The following is a 25,084-nucleotide window of genomic DNA, read 5'->3' as shown; positions in this document are numbered from 1 at the left end:
TTTTTCAATAAATATTTCTTTATTTTGTTTTTAAACAAATGCAAGGAATTTGTAGTCTTTATATCAACAGGAAGTTTCTCCCAGATTCCGGGACCGGTATGTTTTAAACTTCCACCAAGCAGTGTTATTCTTGCAGGTGGTGTATAGAGCAGAGGAGAATGTCGAGTGAACTTTGACTGCACAGCATTTCCGAATTCGAAGAAGTCATTAAAAGATGTTGTTAATTGATAATGTAGGAACTTGAACACAAAGCTAGAAACATGATAATTATACAAATTTTTTATGTTTAAAATTTTCAGTTCAGGATAATAACAGCTGACATGACTATATGGATGTAGATTTAATAGAATTTTGATGAAACGATTTTGACATCCGGTAATTTGCTTCTTGTGAACTTCAGGGCCGTTTCCCCAGATGATGTTGCAGTATATTAGATGTGGATAGATTAATGAATAATACAAATCTATAATTATTGGTTTATTCAATCTTACTTTAATTTTATTAATTACGCCTATGGTTTTATTACTTTTTTTCGATAACGAGTCTATATGCATATCCCACGAGAGGTTGTCCTTGATTATCACTCCGAGAAATTTTGTGCTGGATGTACGCGGAATGCTATGGTTATTCATTTTTATATCTAAATTAGGTATTGTGTTAGTTAATATTTTTGGACCGAATAGAATGTAGTTGCATTTACAAAAATTTACAATTAGTTTATTATTGATGAACCAATTTGAAACATCATCTAAACTTTTATTAATTATCTCTACATCGTTTGAATTTGATGGATTGCTAGTTGGGAAGAAAATGTTAGGAAGAAATTCTGCATACAGAAGATGATGAGCGTCAGTAGCCAGATGAAAATCATTCATAAAAATTATAAATAGAAGTGGGCCTAAGATTGATTCTTGCGGGACTCCTGAAGTTATATTTAATTTATTTAAAGATTTATTTTTTATCGACACATACTGATTTCTGTTTTGCAGATAGCTTATGAACCATGTATGTGCTATTCCTCTTATTCCATAGGAGTATAATTTCTTTATTAATATCTCATGATTAATAACATCTAATGCCTTGGACAGGTCTATGAAAACACCTATGGTTAGGATTTTTGTATTCAGATTATTTAATATGTTTTGTACTAAATGTAGTACTGCTAGTTCAGTTGAATGTTGTGCTCTATATCCATATTGATTTTTATTTAATAAATTATTAATATTCAAGAATGAAGTTATTCTAATAAATATAATTTTTTCCCAGTACTTTAGAAATAGGTGAGAGAAGGGATATTGGCCTGTAATTGCTCATTTCCATCTTGGATCCTTTTTTTATGAATAGGTATTATCTTGGATGTTTTGAAGCATTTTGGGAATATTCCTTGACTGATGGACAAATTGAATATATGTGTTATTGGATGTACAATTTCTGAGATGATTTGTTTTAAGAGATAATTACTTAATGAGTCATCAGAGGTGCTTTTTTATTGCTAAGATTCTTGACGACTGTTAATACCTCAAGTTCATCAGTAGAGTTAATGTATATGGATTTACAAATGTAGTTGTTTATTTTTGAAGATTCATTAACTGTTTGATTTTCAAGCAAATTTTCAGTAATTTTTATAAAATATTCATTGAAACAGTTATACATTTCTTCTGCATTATCGAGTATGTTATTGTTGACTTTTATTTTATTTTATTATTCAACTGTTGATTTTTATTCATTATACCATTTATTATCTCCCACTTTTTCTTTGAACAGCTTTTTGCATCATTAAATCTTTGACTAAAGTAATTTTTTTCTTCCTTTCGTTTAAATGATGTAAAATTATTTCTGAATCGCTTATATTTATTTATATTCTCTGTAGTAGGTGTTGAAATTGTTTTTTTTTATAGAGTTTATTCTGTTTCTTTGATAATTTAATTATTTCATCACTTACCCATGGCTTTTTATTTTTCCGTTTCAGCGGTTGCGATGGGGCGTAAATATCAAGAATTCTATTTAATTGATAATAAAAATTCATGCAACAGGTGTCAATGTTACTCTCATCCGTTATTGAATCCCATTTTTCAGACGATAGAGCTTCCTTAATTAGGGAAATATTTCTCTTATTTATGTTCCTTTTCAAAGTCAGAGTATCTGTAGTGACAAATCCTGTATTTTCTACAACTGTATAAATTGGATAATGATCTGAAAAGTCTGATATTATTATTCCATTATAACATTGTTGATTTAAGTTAAAAATATATTATCTATTAGTGAAATTGAGTTATTAGTTATCCTAGTTGGTAAATCAATCAAAGGTAAAAAGTAATGCGACAAAAGTAAATTTTGAAAATCTTTGGAGGTTTTATCCATTAGATTAATGTTAAAATCTCCGACAATGAAAATTTTATCAAGTGGATTTAGACTATTTAGTATCGATTCAATTTTTTCTAAAAAAGGCTCATATTTATAACTAGGTGGTCGATAGATGGCAATTATCTTGATCATGTTATGTAGTGAGGATTGATGCAATTCAAATTCCACGCAAAGTATGTCAACGTTGTCATCATCGAATATGTTGCTTTCATTTACAACATATTTTACATCATCTTTTATAAACATTCCAACACCGCCTCCACGTCTATTTCTTCTATTCTTGTATACGAAATTGTAATTATTTAATTTAATTTAATCAGCCGTTTCATCGTTTGACCAACTCTCAGATATTACAATAATTTTGAAGATAAAATCAAATTGTTTCAACAAGATCTCCAGATTCAATAATTTGTGAAACAGACTACGAGCATTTAAATGTAATATTGAGATAAAATCACTGCCGATATGCTTTTGTAATTCTAACATATTTTTAGAAAATTCCTCAACAGTGTAATAATTTGAGTCGTTGTTACTGAAGTGTTTATCTGATATATTATTATTGCTTTGTGTGTTATTCATCATGTTTTTGTTTATTTATTAAAGTTACTTCATTTTTGTTAATTTCATTTTTATTCTTTTTGTCAATATTATTATTTGGTTAGAAGACCCACTCACGAATGATTGTGTCCTCATCCCAGAGAGCAGAATCTGTGAAAGTGCTATCTGAATTATTGATGTCAATACATATTCTGAAGCCTTTTCCCAGATGAGACTTTGCCTCAAAACAACTGATTACTTTAAATTTATTTGTTTCCAAGTATTCTGTCAAAGTTTCATTATTGACTGTGTCAGCAAGGTTATTTACAAAGTAAACTTTTTTTTAACAATTGCCCCAGCTTATTTGGGCACATGCCAGTGCTGTTGGTTCCTCTAATGTTTTTAATTTGACGTTTCTTTTTCGAGACAATTGAAAAAGGATTTTTTTGTTGAATTGCTGATGGAAACTGATGTTGCTGATGAGTAAGAGGTCCTAATGATGAGGAAGGATGTGGCTGATATTGTTGTGCAGTTGGGGGTATTTGTATCCGAACAGCTGGATTTCTTGGGAGAGAACGAGGACTTTGAATCTCATTCAATTTAGGATTGACATTTTTTGCTGTCACCGCCGAGTAAACCATATTCTGTTTATTTATTCCTAAGCTGACTGTATTTAACTGTTCTTTTATTTCATGTAGCTGTTGTTGGATTTTTTCATCTTTGCTGTTTTCGTCATTCTGTTTTAAACCTGCAGCAAAGCATGGGACTTTTTTTAAGTTTACTGCGGCATAAATAGGTAATTTATATTCTAATTTGTTCAAATAGACAAAATCGATAACTTGAAATATTTCCTGTATTTCGGCGTCCTTGGTGTTACCATGAGGAACAAGTTTCAAGTTTCCTATGAGTACTAACGAAAACACTGGAGAAAGCAACATCGACCAAAGTGCATCGACCAAAGAGCAAGTTAATGATACCAAAGCAATAAAACATAACACCAAAGCAACAAAACATAACACCAAATTAACCAAACAAAGAAATCATATCAATAAATAAAGAAGTAAAATTAAGTCATTAACAGCAATAAAGGCGAACAAAGAGCTGGGTTATACAAATTCTCTATATAAACAGCAACAAGTAATGGGTTATACAAATTATCTTTATAAACTGCAACAAGTGTTGAAGATGATTGAAAAATTGAAATAGGTCCTATACAATCGAGAATGAATTGAAAAACTGTTTATTATTTTAACTTTAATAAAATAAATAATGACGACAAGAATTTGGTTAGAAATATTGAAAAATTTAATAAAAAAACTACCCAACGCTAGAAATTTGGTAGATTTAATGAATTACTGCATTAATTATGGTCTTTTACCAGCATATATATATATATTTTTTTTATTTATTATTCTTTAAAAATTAGGATCTGGCAGACGCAGAAACTGTTACAGCATGCAAGGGCAATAGTACAAAATTAAACAATTAAGTAAATAAATAAAAAAAACGGAGAAAGAAAAATTTTTAAACATGAAAAATAAAATAAAACAGAATAAAATAAAATAAATGGAAACCAATTTTATTTCGTAAAACTTCGAATAGGGTAAAAAAAAACATAAAATCAAAAATATCCATTGAAGAGTCTAAATAATTATAAAAAAAAATAAAAAAATATAAGTATTAGAAAAAAAGAGTAACAAAAATAATAATAATAATTTTTTTTAACATTTTATTTCATTTCAACCTCCTCGCGCTAAAAACAACAATAATAACAATAATAATAAGCAGTAATCAAAAAGTCTGGATTATGAAAGAAAGAATACACTTAAAAAATCTGCAAAGTGATCAATGGCAGGATTTCACCACAGACGAATTTGCTAATATTCTTAAAAAATTAAGCAATTGGGAAGCAGCAGGACATGATAAAGTCACAAATTTCTGGATAAAACAACTAACATCTCTACATCAACATTTGAGGTTTTCAATCAATGAATACAATGAGAAATTCTATAAAAATACCGAAATGGATGACCACAGGAATAACTTGTTTAATATCAAAGAATGAAAACACAACTGATTCAAAAAATTATAGACCTATAACTTGCCTGCCAACAATATATAAAGTACCTACAGCTCTCATTGCAGAAAGGATTTATTCACATCTTCAACGAAACAGTGTCTTGCCAGATGAACAAATAGGGTGTAAGAAAAGTAGCATGGGATGTAAAGAGCAACTAATGGTGAATCAAATGATTATGAAAAATGCAAAAAAACTTAAAAAAGATGTACATGTTGCATGGATAGATTATAAAAAAGCTTTCGACTGTGTACCATATGATTGGATAAAACTAACGTTGAAGTTGTATGGAATAAATGACACTATTACACAATGGCTAGAAAGTATTATGCAAAATTGGAAAACAATCATAATGTTAAACGCTAAACAATAAACAATAAAGACTGATGAGATCAACATTAAAAGAGGACTTTTCCAAGGAGATTCGTTATCACCGTTGTTGTTTTGCCTGGCGCTTATTCCACTGTCTAATGCCTTAAATCAAGCAGATCTAGGTTATAAAATATATAACAGTAAATTAAACCATCTTTTATACATGGATGATCTAAAACTATTTTCTCCATCTTTACTGAAACTTCATAAAAGTTTAAGCAAGGTCATAAAATTCAGTAATGATATTCAAATGCAATTTGGTTTAGAAAAATGTGCTATCACCTCTGTAATAAATGGTAAAATGGTAACTGGAAATGATGTTATTCTGGAAGATGAAGTTAAGATTAAAAGCCTTCAATTAGAGGAATCTTATAAGTATCTTGGAATGGAAGAAAGGGCTGAAATTCACGACAAGATGATGAAAAAAAATCAAAAAGAATATTTTTCAAGAATTAGAAGAATTCTAAAAACACAACTTATTTTTAAAAACAAATAATGGCAATAAATAGTTTCGCTATTCCTATTCTGACGTATAGTTTCGGCATAATATTCTGGACAAAAGCCGAATTAAATAAATTAGGTAGAGTAACTAGAAAATTGCTGACATTATATGGAATGTTGCATCCTAAAGCTGATAAATGGTGGAAAAGGGCTTTTGGAGGTACAATCAATTTACAAAAAGGTAATTGTTGGACTGTCAGATTATGTTGAAAAAGCTCCGAACAAATTTATGAAAATATTCCAGTTTTATGATCTAAAAAATACACATTCGATGCAGAAGCAATCACTGGAGATCAAAACATGTATCTGACAAATGAAGATAATAACAATCTAAATAATGTAGATAAATTGAAGATAAAATTAAAAAAACTAAGAAAAGAACAAATTTGCAATAAACCGTTACATGGACAATACTTTAAGGAACTGGAAAAACCAGGTATAAATACAATAGCCAGTGTTGGATGGTTAAATTTCAGCGGATTAAGGGGTGAAACAGAAAGCCCAAGATCAGGTATTCAATACGAAATATTTACAAAGAAAAATCTTAAAAAAAACAGATAGATAGCAAATGCAGATTATGTCATTTAGAGGAAGAACACATTAACCATATAATTGCAAGATATTCAGCACTTGCGCCGACGAACTACATGAAACGACATAACGACCTAGCAAAATATATTCATTGGTCGATTTGCAAACACTACAAAATGAAAATAGATGAGAAATATTATGAATATGAACCGGCAAAAGTCATAAACCTGGATGAACAAATAATTATAATGTGGGATTCACAAATAATTACAGATAGAAAAATCATTGCCAACAGACCAGATATCACAGTTTTGAATAAGATTGAAAAAGTATGCTTGTTGATTGAGATATCTATACCGTGTGACACAAATGTTATTTCGAAGGAAGCCGAAAAAAATGCAAGTATAAAGATCTAGAAATTGAAATTTCACGAATGTGGAACATTAAATGCAAAGTAATACCAATAGTCGTAGGAGCTTTAGGAATCATTGAGAATGTGACAATAAAAAATCTTGAAATGATTCCTGGGAAACCAACAAGGGAAGAAATTCAGAAAATTGCTCTACTCGGAACTGCTCATATCCTTAGAAAGTTTCTTGGATGATCTTCTCTGGACTCGGATGGGCCCTGAAATCATCTGCAAACCGGCTTAGACCGTAATGGACAGACAATAATAATAATAATAATAACAATAACAATAATAATAATACTACTAATAATAATGATGATGAGAACACCTTTTTATTTTCATCGTAAAAACGTACATGAAATGAAAAAAACAATAATTTTCAATGATAATCAAAATTAAAATATATATGTATATAGTAAAATGTCCTGAAATAATCTCCGAAGCTCGTCATCTTATAAAAAAAATGTGTACAACGAGAGAAGGTTTGTCCTAAATGGTTCATTCAATTTGCATTTCTATCACAGTTAATACTATATGACGACGAAATTGCTGCATAAATAAGGTTGTTGATAAAATCATCAGTACATATTAAATTAATAAGAGACAAGTCAAAAGTATTAAAAAAACCTAAAGGGGATATTTCAAATGTATTAATTGTAACGTTAGAGTGTTTATAATTATTGGTCAAATTATTTTGCAAATTATGGGAGTACTTTGACATTTTATTGTCTTTTGATTTCAGAAAGTTTGTCTCATGGCAAACAGTGAGCTCCAGGATTTCAAAGTAGTGCGATGTCAGGACGTAGAGTCTTGAAGAGGCAGGATAGTGGCTGATACTTATCTTGATCCGTGTCTGCATATATTGAGACATCAGGGCCTCCGCATGATTTCAACCTGTCTAATATTATTGAAAAAATTTGTTGTGACGTGATGTAAATCGCTTCAGTGCCGACGCCGCGCCACAATTTGATAAAACGTGTTTATTTGTTTGGCAAGCGCTGCATAGAAGACATTGTGCAGTGGATGATTTTCCCCATCTTTGAAGGTTGGCGTTTGTCGGAAGTTGTTGGATTAAAGTTTTTCTGACAAATTTAAACAGAACTTCCGGAAGACATGTTACGTACCTCGATCAACGATCTATGCGAACAGCTAGGATGTGTGCTCGAATTGATTTTAATATTGTTCCTTGACATTGAAGGGATATCAGATGATTTGAAGCTGCGGTTTGTTGTTGTTCTTTTATTGCTTTAAATGTCGGTATGATGTCGTTGGCGTCAGGAAGCATATTGTCGATTTTAATGAAGTCGCTGAACGATTCGCTCCACAGAAATTTTAGCTCCACATTTCCATTGGCTTTTAAATAGTTGCGAAGTTTGATCCTCAAGGATTCGGCGTAATGTTGAGAGATCTAACATTTAATTCACCCAGTTTGAAGGGAAGTGTTAAGCTCTCTGACAGGCAACTACTGATTGACAATGACAGCCACATTCTCACTGCCTCTACCACCAATGGGTCAAGGCAACTGCCAATCCATGTCAACGAGACATCGTATGTCCTAAGCTCAAAAGCCAGTTGTGATGGTATGTATCGTCTTAAAATTTGTAGCTTCAATTGTGCTGACGTATCTAGTTCGCCGATCACCGACAACAAACCTTTTAATTTACCAATTAGCAATTTCTTGGCTTCTGTGCCCTTTCCTTCAAAGTCGTATATTTTGCCCAGGTATATGAAGTGCCCCCCTATTTCGACTTGAGGAATAGTTCCATCGTCTATGGTCAGCTTTGGAAGGTTCGTAAACACCATATTTTTCCTCATGCCGAATGATGAGCATTTATCTAATCTTATTTTCATACCAGTTTTGTTACACCAAGCCTGGTTGATGTCGATCAACTTTTGAGCACTTTCCGTGCTGTTAGCAATAATTGCCGTATCATCGGAAAATGCATCCATGCTCTAGGTCCCCAAATGTAGCCGCATTGTTGATATTCAGGCTTTTCCAGTATTTTCATTAAAGGGTTAAAGCACAAATTGAACAGCAGAGGCGGAAGAGGGTCCCCTTGGAGTACGCCACGTTTGACCCGGACAGGAGGTGTAAGTTGATCGCAACCCGAAACTGATATGGTGTAGTCGGCGTATGTGAATTTTATTAAATCAGCGATCATTGGCGGTATATGATGATGGTCTAAGGTGGATGAGATTAGGTCGTGGCTGACCTCGCCGAAAGCGTTTTTAAGATCCAACAAAATGACAATTATTGTTCTTTGATGTCTTTTAGCGTCATTGATCATTTGTGATAAAAGCTGGGTATGTTCGGTCAGTCCGTCCACCTTCGGATAAAAACCTTTTTGGATGTTTTTATTGATGAGGTTGTTTGATTCTAAAAAGTTGTACATTTTGTTGTTAATGCAGGATGAAAATATTTTATAGAGCGTAGGGTCGGAAGTTGGCCGGATCATGTGCGTCACCTTTTTTGTGAACTAGCATTGTGAAACCTTTCTTCTATCATGATGGGATTCTAGAGGACAACCAACATTGCGTGAACAATTTGTGGAGAAAGGTGCGCAATATAGGACATCTTTTAAATGGAATAATTGAGATCTGATTTAGCGGACATAGTGATGATTTTGATCTGTATTTGTGGATTATTGCAGATATTTCGTGGTAGGTAGGAGGATTGACGTTGCAGGGCGATGTGGGCGCTGGTGTGTTTTTGCCCAATTAGGGAGTTGATATTTCTTTTTGTTGATGCTGTTTAGAATATTGAAGAAATATTTTTCACAATCGATTGAGCTGAATAGTGGTGTCATATTTTTTGTTGTTGCAAATATTTTCTTGCATGCCCACCAGAATCGTTGTTTTAGTTGAGTGGTGATTGTAGATTTTTTTCTTTTATGTTTAGAAAGTTTTATTGACAGTAGTTTAGAACGAAGGGTCTTACTAGTGTTGATGATCTGGTTGTCGAATTTGTAGTTGTGTTGACTTAATATTTTTAGTTGCTTTAGCTCTTTTTTTAGTTCCTTGACCGAGTTGTTTGTGTCAGCAGGTAGATCAGTTTGTGATTTGTATTTGATGGTGCCATAATTCTAGGCAAAGTAGCTATAGATTGTAGATTGAAACGCGTCAAAAAAGTCATCGAGATTGTCGTTTCCTGGTAGTGATTTTAGATGAAGCTGGGCAGGCGATTTGGGTAGTAAAAAAATAAAAGACTTTGGCTTGACAAAGTTTGAAGAGGTTTCGCGCCATAAGCAATGGATTTCTTCATTGTTGCTGTTTTTTAAATAGCTGCGAACCTTCATTTTTGTTTTTTCTGCAGTGTCTCTCAGTAACATAATGTTGTTACCTCCGAGTTTGGTAGGCAACGATAGCACTTGCAATTCACATCCATAGATCGGCATAGCAAGCCAATCCCTGACTTTACTTACTATTAGGTTGTCTAAACTGGACGATATCCAGGTTGGCGAGAAGTTGTAGTTGCGAAGCTTAAACATGATTTGTGTTGGGATGAAGTAGCGTAGTATTTTTAGTTTTTGTTTCGGTCAATTTAGTCAGCTTTAAGATAAACTAAGCAATAATAGAGGTTGGAAAAAAATAAGAATCGCATATAATTACAAATATTTAGGTGGTTCTTTAATAGACTATGTCTTAGCGAAGGAAAACCTATGTTTAGAAATTGAAATGTCGAGAATAAACATGATCGTTATGGGCCTTCCTGTAGAAATACAAAACCAGCTTGATAGAGAAGAAATAACGACCATTGAAAAACTGTTCAAAGAACTAACAGAAATTGATGAATGAGTTTCTAACATCAAACCGAAATATGACAATAAATTTTTAAGTAATGAAATACCATACAATACGGATGTCAAGACAAAGCAACTTTATCAACACAAACCGAAATATGAAAATGTAGACAAAGAAATTTCGGTACCGAAATACAAAGTAGAAGCAAAGACAAATAATACTCTAAATAAACAAAATCAAAGGTATGAAAATAACACTCTAAATAAAGAAAATTTTGTTAGACCAAATTTTATCAGGTCAGAGAAGAATATTAACACCACAGCAAATAAATCATGTTTTATGTGTGAAGAATTGGGCTGGAAAAATCGATACCATAAAACAAATGAATTTAGAAATAAGACTCTTTACTCATCAAAAAGAGAAATTAATATTCATGATACTAACTACCAAATAGATGACGAGGCACATATGATGAAAATTGAAATTAACAAGAAATTTTTAAACTAGAAAGTCCGGGAAAATTGAATGCACTGATAAGAGTAAACGTAATAATCGATAATAAATTAAAAGTTAAAGCGGTTTATGATAGTGGATCAAATATAAGTCTAATAAATAGGAAAATCATAGATATTTTAAAACTAGGCTTAATGAATAAAAGAAGTACTTTCAAAACTATCAGTGGGTTCAATCTTAGTTCGGCCCGGGCAAATATAGTTGTTAAGGTTGGTAATTTAACGGATAATTTAAATACAAATATAGTTCATGCAAAAATTGTCCAGATTATTTCTTCTTATGATATTGGATAGAATACGTTGAAAAATTGCTGGAGCCGCAATTTATTACTTTGTAATTCTACATTATCTAAAACAATTTAATTAATTAATTTATTAATTTTAAATACCTTATATGAAATATTTTAATTATGTATTATTTTTACAGCAAAGGTAATATATTATTTACTTATCGTCATTTTATTTTATATATTTTAATTAACTAATCATATTTTATTTATTCTAATTTATTTTCTTATCTCACATATTCTTAATTACATTTCAACGTAATTTATTATATTTCAATTTCATATATTAAAACATTTTAGAGTTATTCAACATACTCTAATGTATAAATATATTACTTAAGGCTCTGAAGATGGCGCTCACGCCGAAACAACGTTGTAAGCCGCACTATGACACAACTGTTTAATAAATATGATTTAACCCAAATACGAAATGTTGAATCTATTGGTTAAAAACTAATCAACGCTAAATGGGCCAAAATATCTAATAAAGTATATATATATATATATATATATATATATATATATATATATATATATATATATAATTAACGGATTATTTAGAGTCTGTGTGTTTGTGTGTATGTTATGTGTTTATCGGACACTATAACTGGGCCGGTCGACGACAGGTTCGTTTAATCCTAGTGAAAAATAGTGACACGAAATAACTTCCAAATTATCGAATTATTTATTTATAAAACGATAATTACTCAATTAATTTGTCAATAATCAATGTCAATTAATTTTACTAATAAAAGTTAATGTTCACAAACTATCAAATTAACGTTCAGAAACTATCGCTTTCCGAATAACAATTCACTACCGTTTATCGCAAATACAATAAAATATACAACGTAGAGCCAAATATCAAATTTCGCATTCGAATCAATTGCTAAACTAAATAATAATCAATTCTAACTTCAATTATTCAACAACAACTATTCAATATCTCGCATGTCTTTAATACTCGTTTTATCAACGCTTTCGAACGTCCTAGATATCTCGCTGTCAGAATGTTCTAATTCTTCCTCGAACTGCCTGCGTTCGTAACGACACTAGCCCTCTTGCGAACATATTTGTGACGGTTATAACACTGTCACCTTTCAGTTCTGTTCGTCCCGAACAAAGTTCGTTGCAATGTCTGCATAGAATGGAGCCAATCTGTCGAAATGAACATGAACCATCTTCATATTCGCCAGTGGCTTCCGATGTTCATAAATTTGGTAGACGATGTCGATCTATCACGCTATGATCTGATGAAGTCTTTCCCAATCTCGTTGAAGCTTAGGAGTCCGTCCTATTTTCTGATGAGGGTTATACAACCATACTAAATTGTTGGAGTTAAATCCCTTTTCATTTGTACCGGGCCTTGGTTGCTTTACTATTCTATCTTTCTAAATCTTTGAAATTGGGCAACCACTTTAACTCTGTATGATCTGTTCGAAAAAGGTCCGTAAAAGTACTTGTAGAAATGTTTTGTTGCCTTGACCATCTCTAGCAACTCTTTTCTGGTTACGCAGTAGTTACATTCAGGCTTTGTAAGACTTTAGCTGTAATAGTCCAAAACATTTTCTTCTCCGTCAACGATTTGTGACAAAACCGCTCCAATTCCACAGTTGCTTGCATCCGTATCTAGCACAAATGGTTTACTTCGGATGGATATGCTAACAAGAGGCCCACATAATTCTATTTTTAGTCATTAAAAAGCTGGTTCACACAGCTCATTCCAATTAAACGCTTGATCATTTTTTGTGAGTTTATATAGTGCTAGTGCAAGTTTTGCAAAATCCTTTACAAAACGTCGGTAGTATATAGCTAATCCTAAGAAACTGCGAAAATCATTTTTATAATTTGGAGTTGGCCAATTTTTTACCATTTCTACTTTCTGTCTTCACTCCATCGAAAAATATGACATGTTCCAAGTAATTCACTTCTTTCTCAAACAGTTAGCACTTTTTAACGTACAGCTTCATTGAAGGTGATCCATTGAACTGTTCATCATATCGGGGTATACGTCCCACCCATCGAAGGTCCGATTCCAGACATCACTGAAGAGGAGCTTACAGAAGCTCTGAAAGCTATGAAAGATGAAAAGGCAACAGGGTCCTCTGGACTCACAAATGACATTATCAAAGCATCTGGTACTACAGGTATTAAAACGTTACTACAACTTTGCCGTGAAGTGTGGAGAAATTGCTCAATGCCGACAGTTCCGCTATACAAAGGCAAAGATGATCCATTGAACTGTTCATCATATCGGGATATATGTCTGTTAGAACACTCTCTGAAAATTGTCGAGAAAATCATTGAGAGAAGATTAACGTCGTGCATCACAATCGGAAATTATTAATTTGGTTTCCTAGTGGGGAAATCAACAATTGATGCAATGAATGCCAGAACGGAATGAAGATTGCAACCGCATCCTTGAGTTTGCTGAAAAACACGGGTTTTTTTACTGATCACATATTTTAAAAAGAGGTTGGAACATCTCATAACATACAAAAGTGGACCATCAGCCACTTAAATTGATTTCTTCACTGTCAAGCAACAGAACCGAAGGCTATTCAAAAATGTCAAAGTTATACCTGGCGAACCTTGTGTCGCCCAACATAGACTCCTTGTAGCAGACCTGGTTGTCAAAATGTCAAAACAAGGTTAAACAAATGCCTCGGAAAATCAAAACGTGGAAGCTGATAAGCAATATTCATCGAGAAAAAAATTTCAACAGATTGTCGCCACACAGTTTGACCACCAATCGCAATCCAGTACAGATTGGAGTACATACAAAACCATTTTGATAAATGCTGCAATTACAGTTTGTGGGAAAACTGGTACAAAACGCCAGCATGAACGGGACACATGGTGGTGGAAGGACAGTGGACAAAATGCAATAGCTGAAAAAAAGCTGCATACAAGCAATGACAAAAATCAAAGTCTATTGATGACCACAAAGTTTTCCGTGAGAAGAACAACTATGCAAGACTTCAAATTGCACTGGCTCGGACCGATCAGTGCAGATAGTGGCCCACTAAAAGCAAAGGTGAACAAATGAAATCTCTGTATCGTATAGCGAAACAAGCAAAGCTTACGAAAAAAGACATAGTTGGTGCTTCATGTATCAAAAACGACAAAAATGAGATGGTTCTTGAACAAGATGAGATCAAGCTACAGTGGAAAAAATATTTCAACCGTCAGTTAAATGAAATAAATCCCATCAATGTCAACTTTGACGCTCCACCCATCGAAGGTCCGATTCTAGACATCACTGTAGAGGAGCTTACAGAAGCTCTGAAAGCAATAAAAGATGGAAAGGCAGCAGGGCCATCTAGACTCAAAAATGACATTACCAAAGCACGTTACTACAACTTTGCCGTGAAATCTGGAGAAATTGCTCAATGCCGACTGAATGGAACTATAGCATGACAGTTTTGCTATACAAAGGCAAAGGTAATCCATTAACTGTTCATCATATCGGGGTATACGTCTGTTAGAACACTCCATGAAAATTGTTGAGAAAATCATTGAGAGAAGATTAACATCGTGGATCACAATCGGAAATAATCAATTTGGTTTTCTAGCGCGGAAATCAACAATTGATGCAATTCACATCCTTCGGCAACTGCAAGAGAAGTACCACGCAAAGCATCAACAACTATCACACATTTTTGTAGACCTTGAAAAAGCATTTAATCGAGTTCCCCGTGAAGCAATCAGGTGGAGTCTACGTCGACAACTTGTTCAACGTCAACATCTTGCTCGACTTGTGATGGAAATGTTACGAATACTAAAATTCTCGTCAGCACAACGGTTGGAAACACAGATGCATTTGACATCGGCGTTGGAGTTCACCAAGGCTCCATTCTCAGTCCACTGTTATCTATAACTGTGATGGAAAAAATCACAAAGCCGATACTCACTGGTGGCATTTGGAATCTAATATATGCTGATGATATTGTTTTAACAGCCACGTCTGAGCAGAATGCAGCACAGATGTTTGAACATTGGAACACCAGACTGGCCGATCATTGATTCAAAGTCAACATCAGCAAAACCAAAGCAATGAACACTGGTGAACACTGGTGAATCTAATCCACAGCTACTAGACGATGGCCCTGTTCAGTTTGTAAAGCTTGTGTAAAACTTTATTAAAACTATTTAATAAAGTTTCAGTAGTGTAACCAGTGGTGTCACAAACGTTGTTCAAAAATAATTGGTAATTTATCTAAAGTTTCCAATTTTGTTTGTCCTGCTTGCATCAATCCACATCAAAAAATTTGACATAGCAATGTTTTTGAAGCTATAAAGGTAGAAAAGTCACATCGTTTCAATATCTAGGGGATGTTCTGGATTGGACTGGAACAGCTGAAGCTGCCGTTTGAGCACGCATACGTGCAGCCTGGAATAAATGGCTATATTGATGCGGCGTGACATCCCACTACCACTACGATCAAGACTTTATAAATCTGTGATACGTCTGGTGTTGTTATATGGTGCAGAAACATGGCCAATGATAAACAAACTGAAACAACAATTTCACCGAACCGATATGAATGCAACGAATTAGTGTGAAAGACCACATCAAATCAACCGAAATCCTGTGTCGTGCTGGTTTAGATGATATAAAGGACGAATGCCGGCAACACCGTCTGAGGTGGTTTAGTCTTGTCAAACAAAGTAGAAACAGTGCCATAACTTCTCTTACAGATGTTGAAGTACCTGGCACACGTCCCAAAGGCCGTCCAAAGAAGTCCTAGACGCAAACAATCGAGCAAGACTTGAAAGCTCTAAATTTAAATGAAATGGATATAACTGATCGCCTAATTTGGAGCAAAAAATTGATGGCAAAGAAAACAACGTCCTACCTCGGGAAACCGGGTCTCTGGACTGGAACTTTCTGAGCTTCTGTAAGCTCCTCTATAGTGATGTCTGGAATTGGACCTTCGATGGGTGGAGCGTTAAAGTTAACATTGATGGGATTTGTTTCGTTTAACAGACGGTTGAAGTATTCTTTACACTGTAGCTTGATCTCCTCTTGTTCAAGAACCATCTCATTTTTGTCGTTTTTGATACATGAGTGTCTTTTTTCGTACGCTTTGCTTGTTTTGCTATACGATACAGAAATTTCATTTGTCAACCTTTGCTTTTAGTGAGTTACTCTCTGCACTGATCTGTCCGAGCCAGTGCAACTTGACGTCTTGCATAGTTGTTCTTCTCACGAAAAGTTTTATGGTCATCAAGAGACTTTGATTTTTGCCTTTGCTTGTATGCAACTTTTTTTTCAGCTATTGCATTTTATAAACTGTCATTCCACCACCATGTGTCACGTTCATGCTGACGTTTTGTACCAGTTTTCCCACAAACTGTAGTTGCAGCGTTTATCAAAATGGTTTTGTATGTATGTACTCCAATCTGTACTGGCCTGCGATTGGTGGTCAAACTGTGTGGCGACAATTTGTTGAAATTTTTCTCGATGAATATTGCATTTCAGCTTCCACGTTTTGATTCTCCGAGGCATTTGTTTAGACTTATGTTTTGACAGTTCGACAACCAGGTCTGCTACAAGGAGTCAATCATGGGCGCCGAATAGCCTTCGGTGTTGTTGCTTGACAGCGAAGAAATCAATATGCGTGGCTGATGGTCCACTTTTGTATGTTATGAAATGTTCCAACCTCTTTCTAAATTATGTGTTCAGTAAACAATACCCGTGACTTTCAGCAAACTCAAGGATGTGGTTGCCATCTTCATTCCGTTTTCCATAGCCAAAACCGCCAGGTACGTTGTCAAAACCATCAGTTTTCTTTCCATCGTGGCCATTGAGATCGCCTCCAATCAGGATTGTTTCAGATTTTGGTATTGTTGAGATGGTGTCAGAGAATGCAGCCCAGAAGTCATTTTTCATCTCTTCTGATAATCCTTTTAATATCTTGATAATCCTTCCTGGGCTAGCGGTTTTTTGACAAAAATTCCAACACCGTTTTTGGCCGTCTTTTGACTATTCCAGATTAGTTTATATTTTTCTTTGTCTGAGTTGACATGACAGACACCATTCGATTTCCATCGGGTTTGCTTGAAGGCAGCAGATGTCAATCCTTCTACGCTTGAGCATTTCTGCGATTTCCATGCTGCGGCCAGTCATGATCCAACATTGAGCGTTCCAAGTCTAAGTACTATAGAGGAGCCATTCTGAATATTTCTGCATACTTTCCAGGGATTCTTGGCACCCCTTGACCACTTAAGGCCTGCTGGAGACTAGGAGCCGTTGTTTTTTTTTTTGTGATGACATAAGAGTAATTTGAGAAAGTTTTTACATCCGGACACCCATCCTGACGACAACCACCAGTTATAAGCGGTGGGCCTAGCCTTTTGCTCAAAAGCACGTAAGGCAGCGTGGATGCATTTTTATGTCATGCCCAGGACTTCATTTTCATAGGTAAAACCTTATTTTTTCACCCCACCCTAGCCTAAACTAACTTGTATAAAGGAAATTAGCGTAATAGTGATGACGATGACGACGCGAATGTCGACTTTTGGGGCCACTCGTCGTCTATTGTAGCGGTAATAATGCGAGTAGTACTCCTCTGGCGAGAGAAAAGAAATTAAAATTATTTTTAACCATTTAAAATCTGGCTAACGCAAATTTCTGTATAAATTAACGGTAATTTGCATAAGTTGACGGTAATTAACATTCATTAACGATAATTATTGTGAAAAAATCTATTCAACCTTGATGATCTAGCATGTAGTCATAGTTTGATCGGCTCTCTTCATCTCTCAGTGTCTCGTAAGCCGTTGCAATCTTTTGAAACATAGAAGCTGCTTCATCCTTATCTTTTTTATGCCTATCAGGATCGGGTACATACACACATACATAGACATACATACATACATATACATAAGTAGTTAAGTAAACATGACATGACATTGAGATTAAACTATTAGAGAATCTTAATTCTTAACTTGTCAAAATAATATTAAAAACATTAATACATTTTTAATTAGAAAATATTTGCTTAGTATTTGATTTGACAGTAGTTTGTAGTTTGCATAGCTGGTGTAGGTAACAATTCAATCAAGTGTCAGCAGTGTAACCAGTGGTGTCACAAACGTTGTTCAAAAATAATTGATACTTTATCTAAAGTGTCCAATTTTGTTTGTCCTGCTTGCATCTATCTACAACAACAAATTCGAAATAGCACTGTTTTTGAAGCAATTAAGGTAGAGAAAGTCACATCGTTTCAATATCTAAGGGATGTTCAGGATTGTACTGGAACAGGTGAAGCTGCCGTTCGAGCACGCATACGTGCAGCCTGGAATAAATGGCATCTCCTTGCCTCTATATTGATGCGGCGTGACATCCCACGCTGACGAAGACAACGATGATGCTTGATCCATAGAACAAAAAAACAATTTTTGTTATAAATTAATTTTTATGCCATATCCATTATATCCATGATTTTACGTTAAAACGTTAATATAAAACTACGATCAAGACTTTATAAATCTGTGATATGTCTAGTGTTGTTATATGGTGCAGAAACATGGCCAATGACAACCAAACTGGAACAACAACTTCAACGAACCAACATGGAGATGCTTCGAAGAAAACAACGTCCTACCTCGGGGGAACTGGGTCTCTGGACGCAAAACGAAGATTGATTGATTGATTGAAACGAGACAAAAACTTCGCAAGTGGCAAGCGATAATTCCAGATCAGACGATTAATCAAAGACGCTGACGAAGACAACGATGATGCTTGATTCATAGAACAAAAAACAATTTTTGTTATAAATTAATTTTTATGCCATATCCATTATATCCATGATTTTACTTTAAAACGTTAATATCAACATTCTAATAAATGGGTGTCAGTGCTAATAGCAATTCACTTTTAAACATATTTATGCATTAATCGTCCTTTTGCTTTCACTTTTAAATTTTGAATTTCGATTGCGTTGAGGTTCTAAAGTTAAGTTTTGCCCTGAAAAAAAAACAAATAAGCAGGAAAACAATTTATTGAATTATTTAAAAAAATATCAAAATCGTTGTGTTGTGATGAATCGAAAACTTAGTTGACACAAGAGTTGGAAGTAGATCTGAGTCTGAGAGTCTTGTGAATATTAACAATGAATTGGAGCTGAAGGGCAATGAGAAAAATATTTCGTCCTTATCTATCCCCAAAGATAATTTTGATGCAACATGTTCAAAAACAAAAAAGACATAGCTGATTACGTCGGCGTAAAATTAAACAAATATGAAAAATTGAAGCAAGAGACTTGCTTTGGAAACCAACAAATACAGTAGTTACAAAACATTTATTTACGATGATACAGGAAAATTTACAAGACGCTTTCAATTATGATTGGTTACAAAAGTTTAAATGGCTTGCTTATTCAGAAAAAGGTAAAGGCGTTTATTGTTTACCGTGTGTAATATTTTTAGCAGACAAAATGGTTGGTAAAGGTAAACATAAAACAATTATAACTGTTATCTATGAACCATACACAAATTTTAAAAAGGCTTTGGAGTCTTTTAGACAACATGAATCAACAGTGTATCATCAAAATGCTGTTTTTACAGAAAGTAATAAATATTGAAGCCATTGTTTCTAATAGAATGGATAATATTGATAAACAAATAGATACTAAAAAAAAAAAAAAAAGCAGTAGATAATATAGAGAGACTTAAACCTATAACAGAATCTGTACGTTTTTGTGGTCAGCAAGGCCTTGCATTAAGAGCCAATAATGAAGTAGGACGGATAAATTTAATAACTCCAAAGGAAAATGATGGTAACTTTCGAAGGTTAAGATTTAGAGCCAATGGAGGAGATGTAGTTTTATAAAATCATTTACAACAATCTGCCAAAAACGCTTTATATATAAGTCCTGAAATACAGAATGAAATAAATTCATTTGGTTATCTCATACAGAAAAAAGTTATCGAAAAAGTTCAACAAAAACTATTTTTTCAGTTTTAGCGTATGAAACAACTGATATTTCACAAATTGAACAATTTTCCCTGTGTATAAGATATGTGAGTAATGATGACAATGGTGTACCAATTTTAAGAGAAGATTTTTTATCACTTGTTCCACTATATGATGTTTCTGTTCAAAGTCTTGCAACGGTAATTGTTGATGAGCTTAGTGAATTTGGTCTTCAAATGGAACATTTAAGAGGACAGGGATGTGATGCAGAATCTACCAAGAGGGGTGAATTTCGAAGAGTTCAACCTGTTATAAGAAAACAATTTCCGAAAGCTCTTTATGCACATTGTTTATCTCACTGTTTAAACTTTTACTTAACTGATTCTTCTAAAATTCAAGAAATTCAGAACGGTATGAAAATTATTGCAGAAATATGCAATTTCTTTCGGTTAAGTCCAAAGCGCACAAAAATATTGGAAGATAAAATAAAAGAATTAGATCCTTCAATTAAAAACAAACGAATCAAGCAAATGTGTGAAACTAGATGGTGCGAGAGACATGAAGCTTGATTTTTTTACCAGAAAAAATTAATGAAACATTTATGGATCAATCTCAAAATGGCTAATTTGTTGTTAAATACAATAAGTAAATGTAATTTTGTTATAGCAGCTTGTGTTTTAAGTAATTTTCTTGGACTTACATACAACTTGTCGAAGTTGTTGCAGACTTTGAATCTGGATTTCGTAACTGCAATGCAGGCGGTAAAAGATGTAACTCAAGTACTTCTTAACGGCAGAGAAAATGGGGATGAAGAATTCAAAACTATATATACTTAAGCCAAAGAACTGTGTGATGAATTAAATATAAAAATGGTTATTCCAAGAACCACAAAATTTAGTAAAAATCTATGTAATATGGCTTCACAGGATCCGGAAAATTGTTTTCGAATATCCATTTTCAATTTTTTCTTGGATGATTTAATGGCTTCACTGAAAGATAAATTTTTTCAACACAACACTTGAATTACTTCTTTACAATTTATTTTACCTGAAAGGTGTGATGTACCCTTTAAAAATGTTTCGAATTTTATAAAGATGACTTCCCAAAACCTTCTGAAAACATAACAAAAAGTGAATGGTCATTGTAGACACAAAAAATAGAAAATGAGAATAAAAATAGGCCAAAAACAGCCATTGAGGCATTGGCAGAATCCAATTTCAGCCTATTTCCAAATATTCAAGCACCGTTATCAATTATGGCAATTCTACCAGTACCAACGTCAACAGTTGAAAGAAATTTTTCAACACTGAAAAGAATTAAAAATTATTAGAGAAATATCTCTAATGAGGAGCGACTCATTTCATTGGCACTATTATCTATTCATCGGGATATATCTATCCAAGTGCAAATAAAATCTGCAAAGGTTATCCCCCTTTTCAAATCTGGGGATCCTCTGGATATTAAAAACTATCGTCCCATTTCCATCATCTCCAGTCTTTCCAATAAGTTTAACTTATTGAAAAAATTATTTTTTTAAACTTATCTAGGTTCTTAAACTTTTTTCCCCTCTAACTCCTAGTCAATATGGCTTCAGAGCCAAATATTCCACTGAATTTGCTGTTGCCGACGTTATCAATTTTATTTCTAATTCTTTGGAATCTAAAAAATTTTGTATTGGCTTGTTTCTTGACCTATCAAAGGCTTTTGATTCACTTGATCACTCCATTTTCTTATGTAAATTATCTACACGTGATACAAGTGGTTTGAATCCTACTTGAAAAATCGCTATCAATATGTTTGTATTAATAATTCCAAATCCTCGTCTCTTCCTATAACATCCGGTGTTCCGCAAGGCTCTATCCTTGGTTCTCTGCTTTTTAATATTTTTATTAACGACTTTATCAATTCTTCATTATTATTGAAATTTATTCTGTTTGCAGATGACTCCTCTTTATTATACTCACACTCAAACATTACTAACTTGGTCACAACCTTTAATGATGAATTGATTAATGTTTATGACTGGGTGCAATTTAACAATCTAAGAATTAATATTTCGAAAACTAATTTTGTTTTATTTGGACCTAAAATTTGTACAAATATCGTTAATGTTGATCTCTTTTTAAATAATAACATAATCAGTAGAGTTCATTCCTTGAAATTCTTGAGCTTAATTGTCACCTGTAACCTATCTTAGTCAGATCATGTTCAATATGTTGCTAAAAAATTTCTAAGAATTTGGGTATTATATATCGTCTCAGATGTAAATTTCCTCGCCATATTTTAATTATGTTATACAATTCAATTATTTTGCCATATCTAACATAATGTGTTTCGATTGGGGGGTTTACAACTAAATCTAATATTCATGTTCTTAATTTATATCAAAATTATTTTTTAAGAATTTTGTTTGGCTTGCGAAAATTTGATCATATCAGTTACCTTTATACTTTTTGTAATATTTTTAAGGTGATTCAATTACATATTTTATTTTCTTTATTATTTATTTTAAATTGTTTATGCTCAACTATTTTTTTTATTATTATTCTTTAAAAATCAGGATCTGACAGACGCAGTAAAACAAAATTAAACAAATAAGTGAGAAAATAAATACAAAAAGTGAGGAAGAGAAATGATAAAACATGAAAAATAAAATATGTTAGAATAAAATAAATAATAATAATAAGAGAAATAAAAAAAAAGTAATTGACGATGGAATATAAAATGAAGTAACGGCAAATTGATAGACTAGATGATGACATAGTGAGGTGATCGATAAATAAAGGCTAGGCCTGTGTGTGAAAAAGTTTAATGAGTATTAATATATTTGATGACTTATTAATAGACTATATGATGACTTAGTGAGTTAGTGAGGTGATCAATAAGTAAAAACTAGTTCAGTAATGATGAAGTTTTCTTAAGTGCTAATATGTTTGAGGTGTCTTGTGATGAAGGTCTTTTCCTGGTATGTAGATTGGGGCGACGACTTGATATTTATGTTTGCGCTGACGAAGGTTGTGTGTTGTAGTTTTGATTGGTGGTAGCAGAGGATGGATGACGTGGTTGTTGTTATTTTCTATTTTCTTGAACAGCCTTGAATTGAGTGTGTTGAATATCTGAGTGACGGTAGGTGGGTAGAATATGATGCAGGTAGATAGTTGAAGCGAATTAGTTTTTTGATGAGAGATTGTAGCTGCTGAAGTTGTTGTTGCGTGGCAAAGCCAGACCAGGATGGAGCTGCATATTTGATGCGTGAGATGATGAGTGATTCGGTGATGTCGAATAATTTGACGCCTCTGAGACCATGTGTTTTGAGTGCGTGAAATGTTTGAAAGCCTTTTGTGATGATGTAATTGATATGAGGTGCTATATTGAGTGTGGAGGTGAATGTGATGCCTAATATTTTTAGTTGATTTGTGCGAGTGATCAGTGATTGATGGGTGTTCAGGAGGTAATGTTATATTTTTACGGCTATTGTGAATGATGAGTTCGAATGATTTATTGAGATTAAGTGAAAGGTTGCATCGTTTTGACCATGTGGTTAATGAGTCGAGTTCTGATTGGATGGTGTTTGAGTTAGATGATGGGATGATAAGGTAGGTGTCGTCAGCGTATTTGATGATTTGATTTGAGCTATGGAAAGTTTTGAGAGTAGAAGGGTTAATGATAAAGGTGGATGTACCAAGGACAGAACCTTGAACTACGCTAGAGTAGATGAAAGAGTAAAGCTAAAAAGAGTAGAATGACTCCTATTAGATAGGAAATTAATTATGATATTGTAAATGTTGTCAGGTAGTGGAAGAGAAGCTAACTTATTTGAAAGTGAGAAGTGATTGAGAGTGTCAAAAGCTTTAGAGAAATCGAGGGCTATAAGATGAACATAATTATTATTTTTAAGGAAAGATGTTATTGTAGAAGTAAGAGAGATGATGGCGGATGTAGATGAGCCTGTTGGTCGAAATGCGAACTGATCTTGTAATAGTGGTAAGATGGATGGATGGTTGAAACATGGATAGATGAATGACCTAACGATGAATTTTTCTAGAATACGTGAGAGAATGGAGGTGATAGATATTGGGCGATAATCTATTGGTGATGATGGGTGTTTTGTTTTAGGAATTGGATGGATTGTGCTGGATTTCCATTGTGATGGGATGAATGAGTGAATTAAGCAGTGGTTGTAGAGTGAACATAAAGTGCTGGATATGAATGGAGCGATGATTTGTAGAAACCATGCTGGAAGACCGTCTGGACCTGTGCCGGAGGGGCAAGCCTTCGTTAGCATGTGCAGGACGGAGTATGGTGTAAATTGTTGATGTTGATGACTTTTGATTGTAGTAGCTTTTGTTGGTGGAATTTTGTAGGACTGATCGGTTGACATGGAAGCAAAGTGGGTGTTGAGTGTGTTGGCATCAATATGCTGCACGGTTGATGTGTTGAGTGATTTCTCAAAGCCTCTAATCTTGTTAACTTGTTCCCACATGGCTTTGCTTCCACGCTTACTGTTAGTGAAAGTTTTTGAGTTGAAGTTGATAATAAGTTTACTGATGTATTTGGTGATCGCTGCGGCTTTAAGGGTGGATCCTAATCTCATGAGTTTATTTTTTGGCAAAGTAGAAATTTGATGAATGGGCTGATAAATGGGGTGTTTGATGATCTAAACGTGATGTTTGATGCTGGGTAGTACCTACTGTAAGTTGAATTAATGATTTTATAGAATTTATCAAAACAATGTTGCAAAAAAATGCTGAGATCATATTATTGTTAATATTGTTATTATTATTATTATCATTGGCACCATTGTTAATATTATTTATATTGTTACAATTA

At 33.6% G+C, this 25,084-nt stretch overlaps 5 protein-coding genes across 5 annotated transcripts in view; 2 read left to right on the top strand and 3 right to left on the bottom strand.

Moving 5' to 3' along the window:
* Nucleotides 1-3,022: 3,022 nt before the first annotated feature.
* HELRODRAFT_160093 (hypothetical protein) lies at nt 3,023-3,839 on the bottom strand (the record flags this gene model as incomplete). Its single annotated transcript, XM_009017110.1, has 2 exons — nt 3,023-3,186; nt 3,239-3,839. The coding sequence occupies 2 exons, from the start codon at nt 3,837-3,839 to the stop codon at nt 3,023-3,025; spliced, it is 765 nt and encodes a 254-aa protein (XP_009015358.1).
* Nucleotides 3,840-5,845: 2,006 nt separating this feature from the next.
* HELRODRAFT_160092 (hypothetical protein) lies at nt 5,846-7,035 on the top strand (the record flags this gene model as incomplete). Its single annotated transcript, XM_009017109.1, has 3 exons — nt 5,846-6,032; nt 6,129-6,287; nt 6,923-7,035. 3 exons carry the CDS (start codon nt 5,846-5,848, stop codon nt 7,033-7,035), a joined length of 459 nt encoding a protein of 152 aa, XP_009015357.1.
* A 10,425-nt stretch (nt 7,036-17,460) lies between these two features.
* Nucleotides 17,461-18,136, bottom strand: HELRODRAFT_160091 (hypothetical protein; the record flags this gene model as incomplete). Its single annotated transcript, XM_009017108.1, has 3 exons — nt 17,461-17,577; nt 17,800-17,906; nt 18,052-18,136. The coding sequence occupies 3 exons, from the start codon at nt 18,134-18,136 to the stop codon at nt 17,461-17,463; spliced, it is 309 nt and encodes a 102-aa protein (XP_009015356.1).
* A 3,298-nt stretch (nt 18,137-21,434) lies between these two features.
* On the top strand, nt 21,435-21,584 carry HELRODRAFT_64039 (hypothetical protein; the record flags this gene model as incomplete). The annotated part of the gene is made up of 1 exon (XM_009017107.1): nt 21,435-21,584. A coding segment is annotated over one exon (150 nt), but the record flags the coding sequence as incomplete, so codon positions are not given.
* A 1,562-nt stretch (nt 21,585-23,146) lies between these two features.
* Nucleotides 23,147-25,084, bottom strand: part of HELRODRAFT_160090 (hypothetical protein) — a gene marked incomplete at both ends in the record, with an annotated part of 4,423 nt that continues 2,485 nt past the window's right edge. The window contains 3 exons of the mRNA XM_009017106.1: nt 23,147-23,216; nt 23,482-23,590; nt 24,509-24,887. Coding sequence (XP_009015354.1) covers nt 23,147-23,216; nt 23,482-23,590; nt 24,509-24,887 — 558 coding nt within the window. The remainder of the gene's footprint in view (nt 23,217-23,481; nt 23,591-24,508; nt 24,888-25,084) is intronic.

Source organism: Helobdella robusta (assembly GCF_000326865.2).
Source record: "Helobdella robusta unplaced genomic scaffold HELROscaffold_2, whole genome shotgun sequence".
Lineage (NCBI taxonomy): Eukaryota > Metazoa > Annelida > Clitellata > Rhynchobdellida > Glossiphoniidae > Helobdella > Helobdella robusta.
Note: the sequence above shows the minus strand (reverse complement) of the source record. Positions and strands in the feature narration are given on the sequence as shown.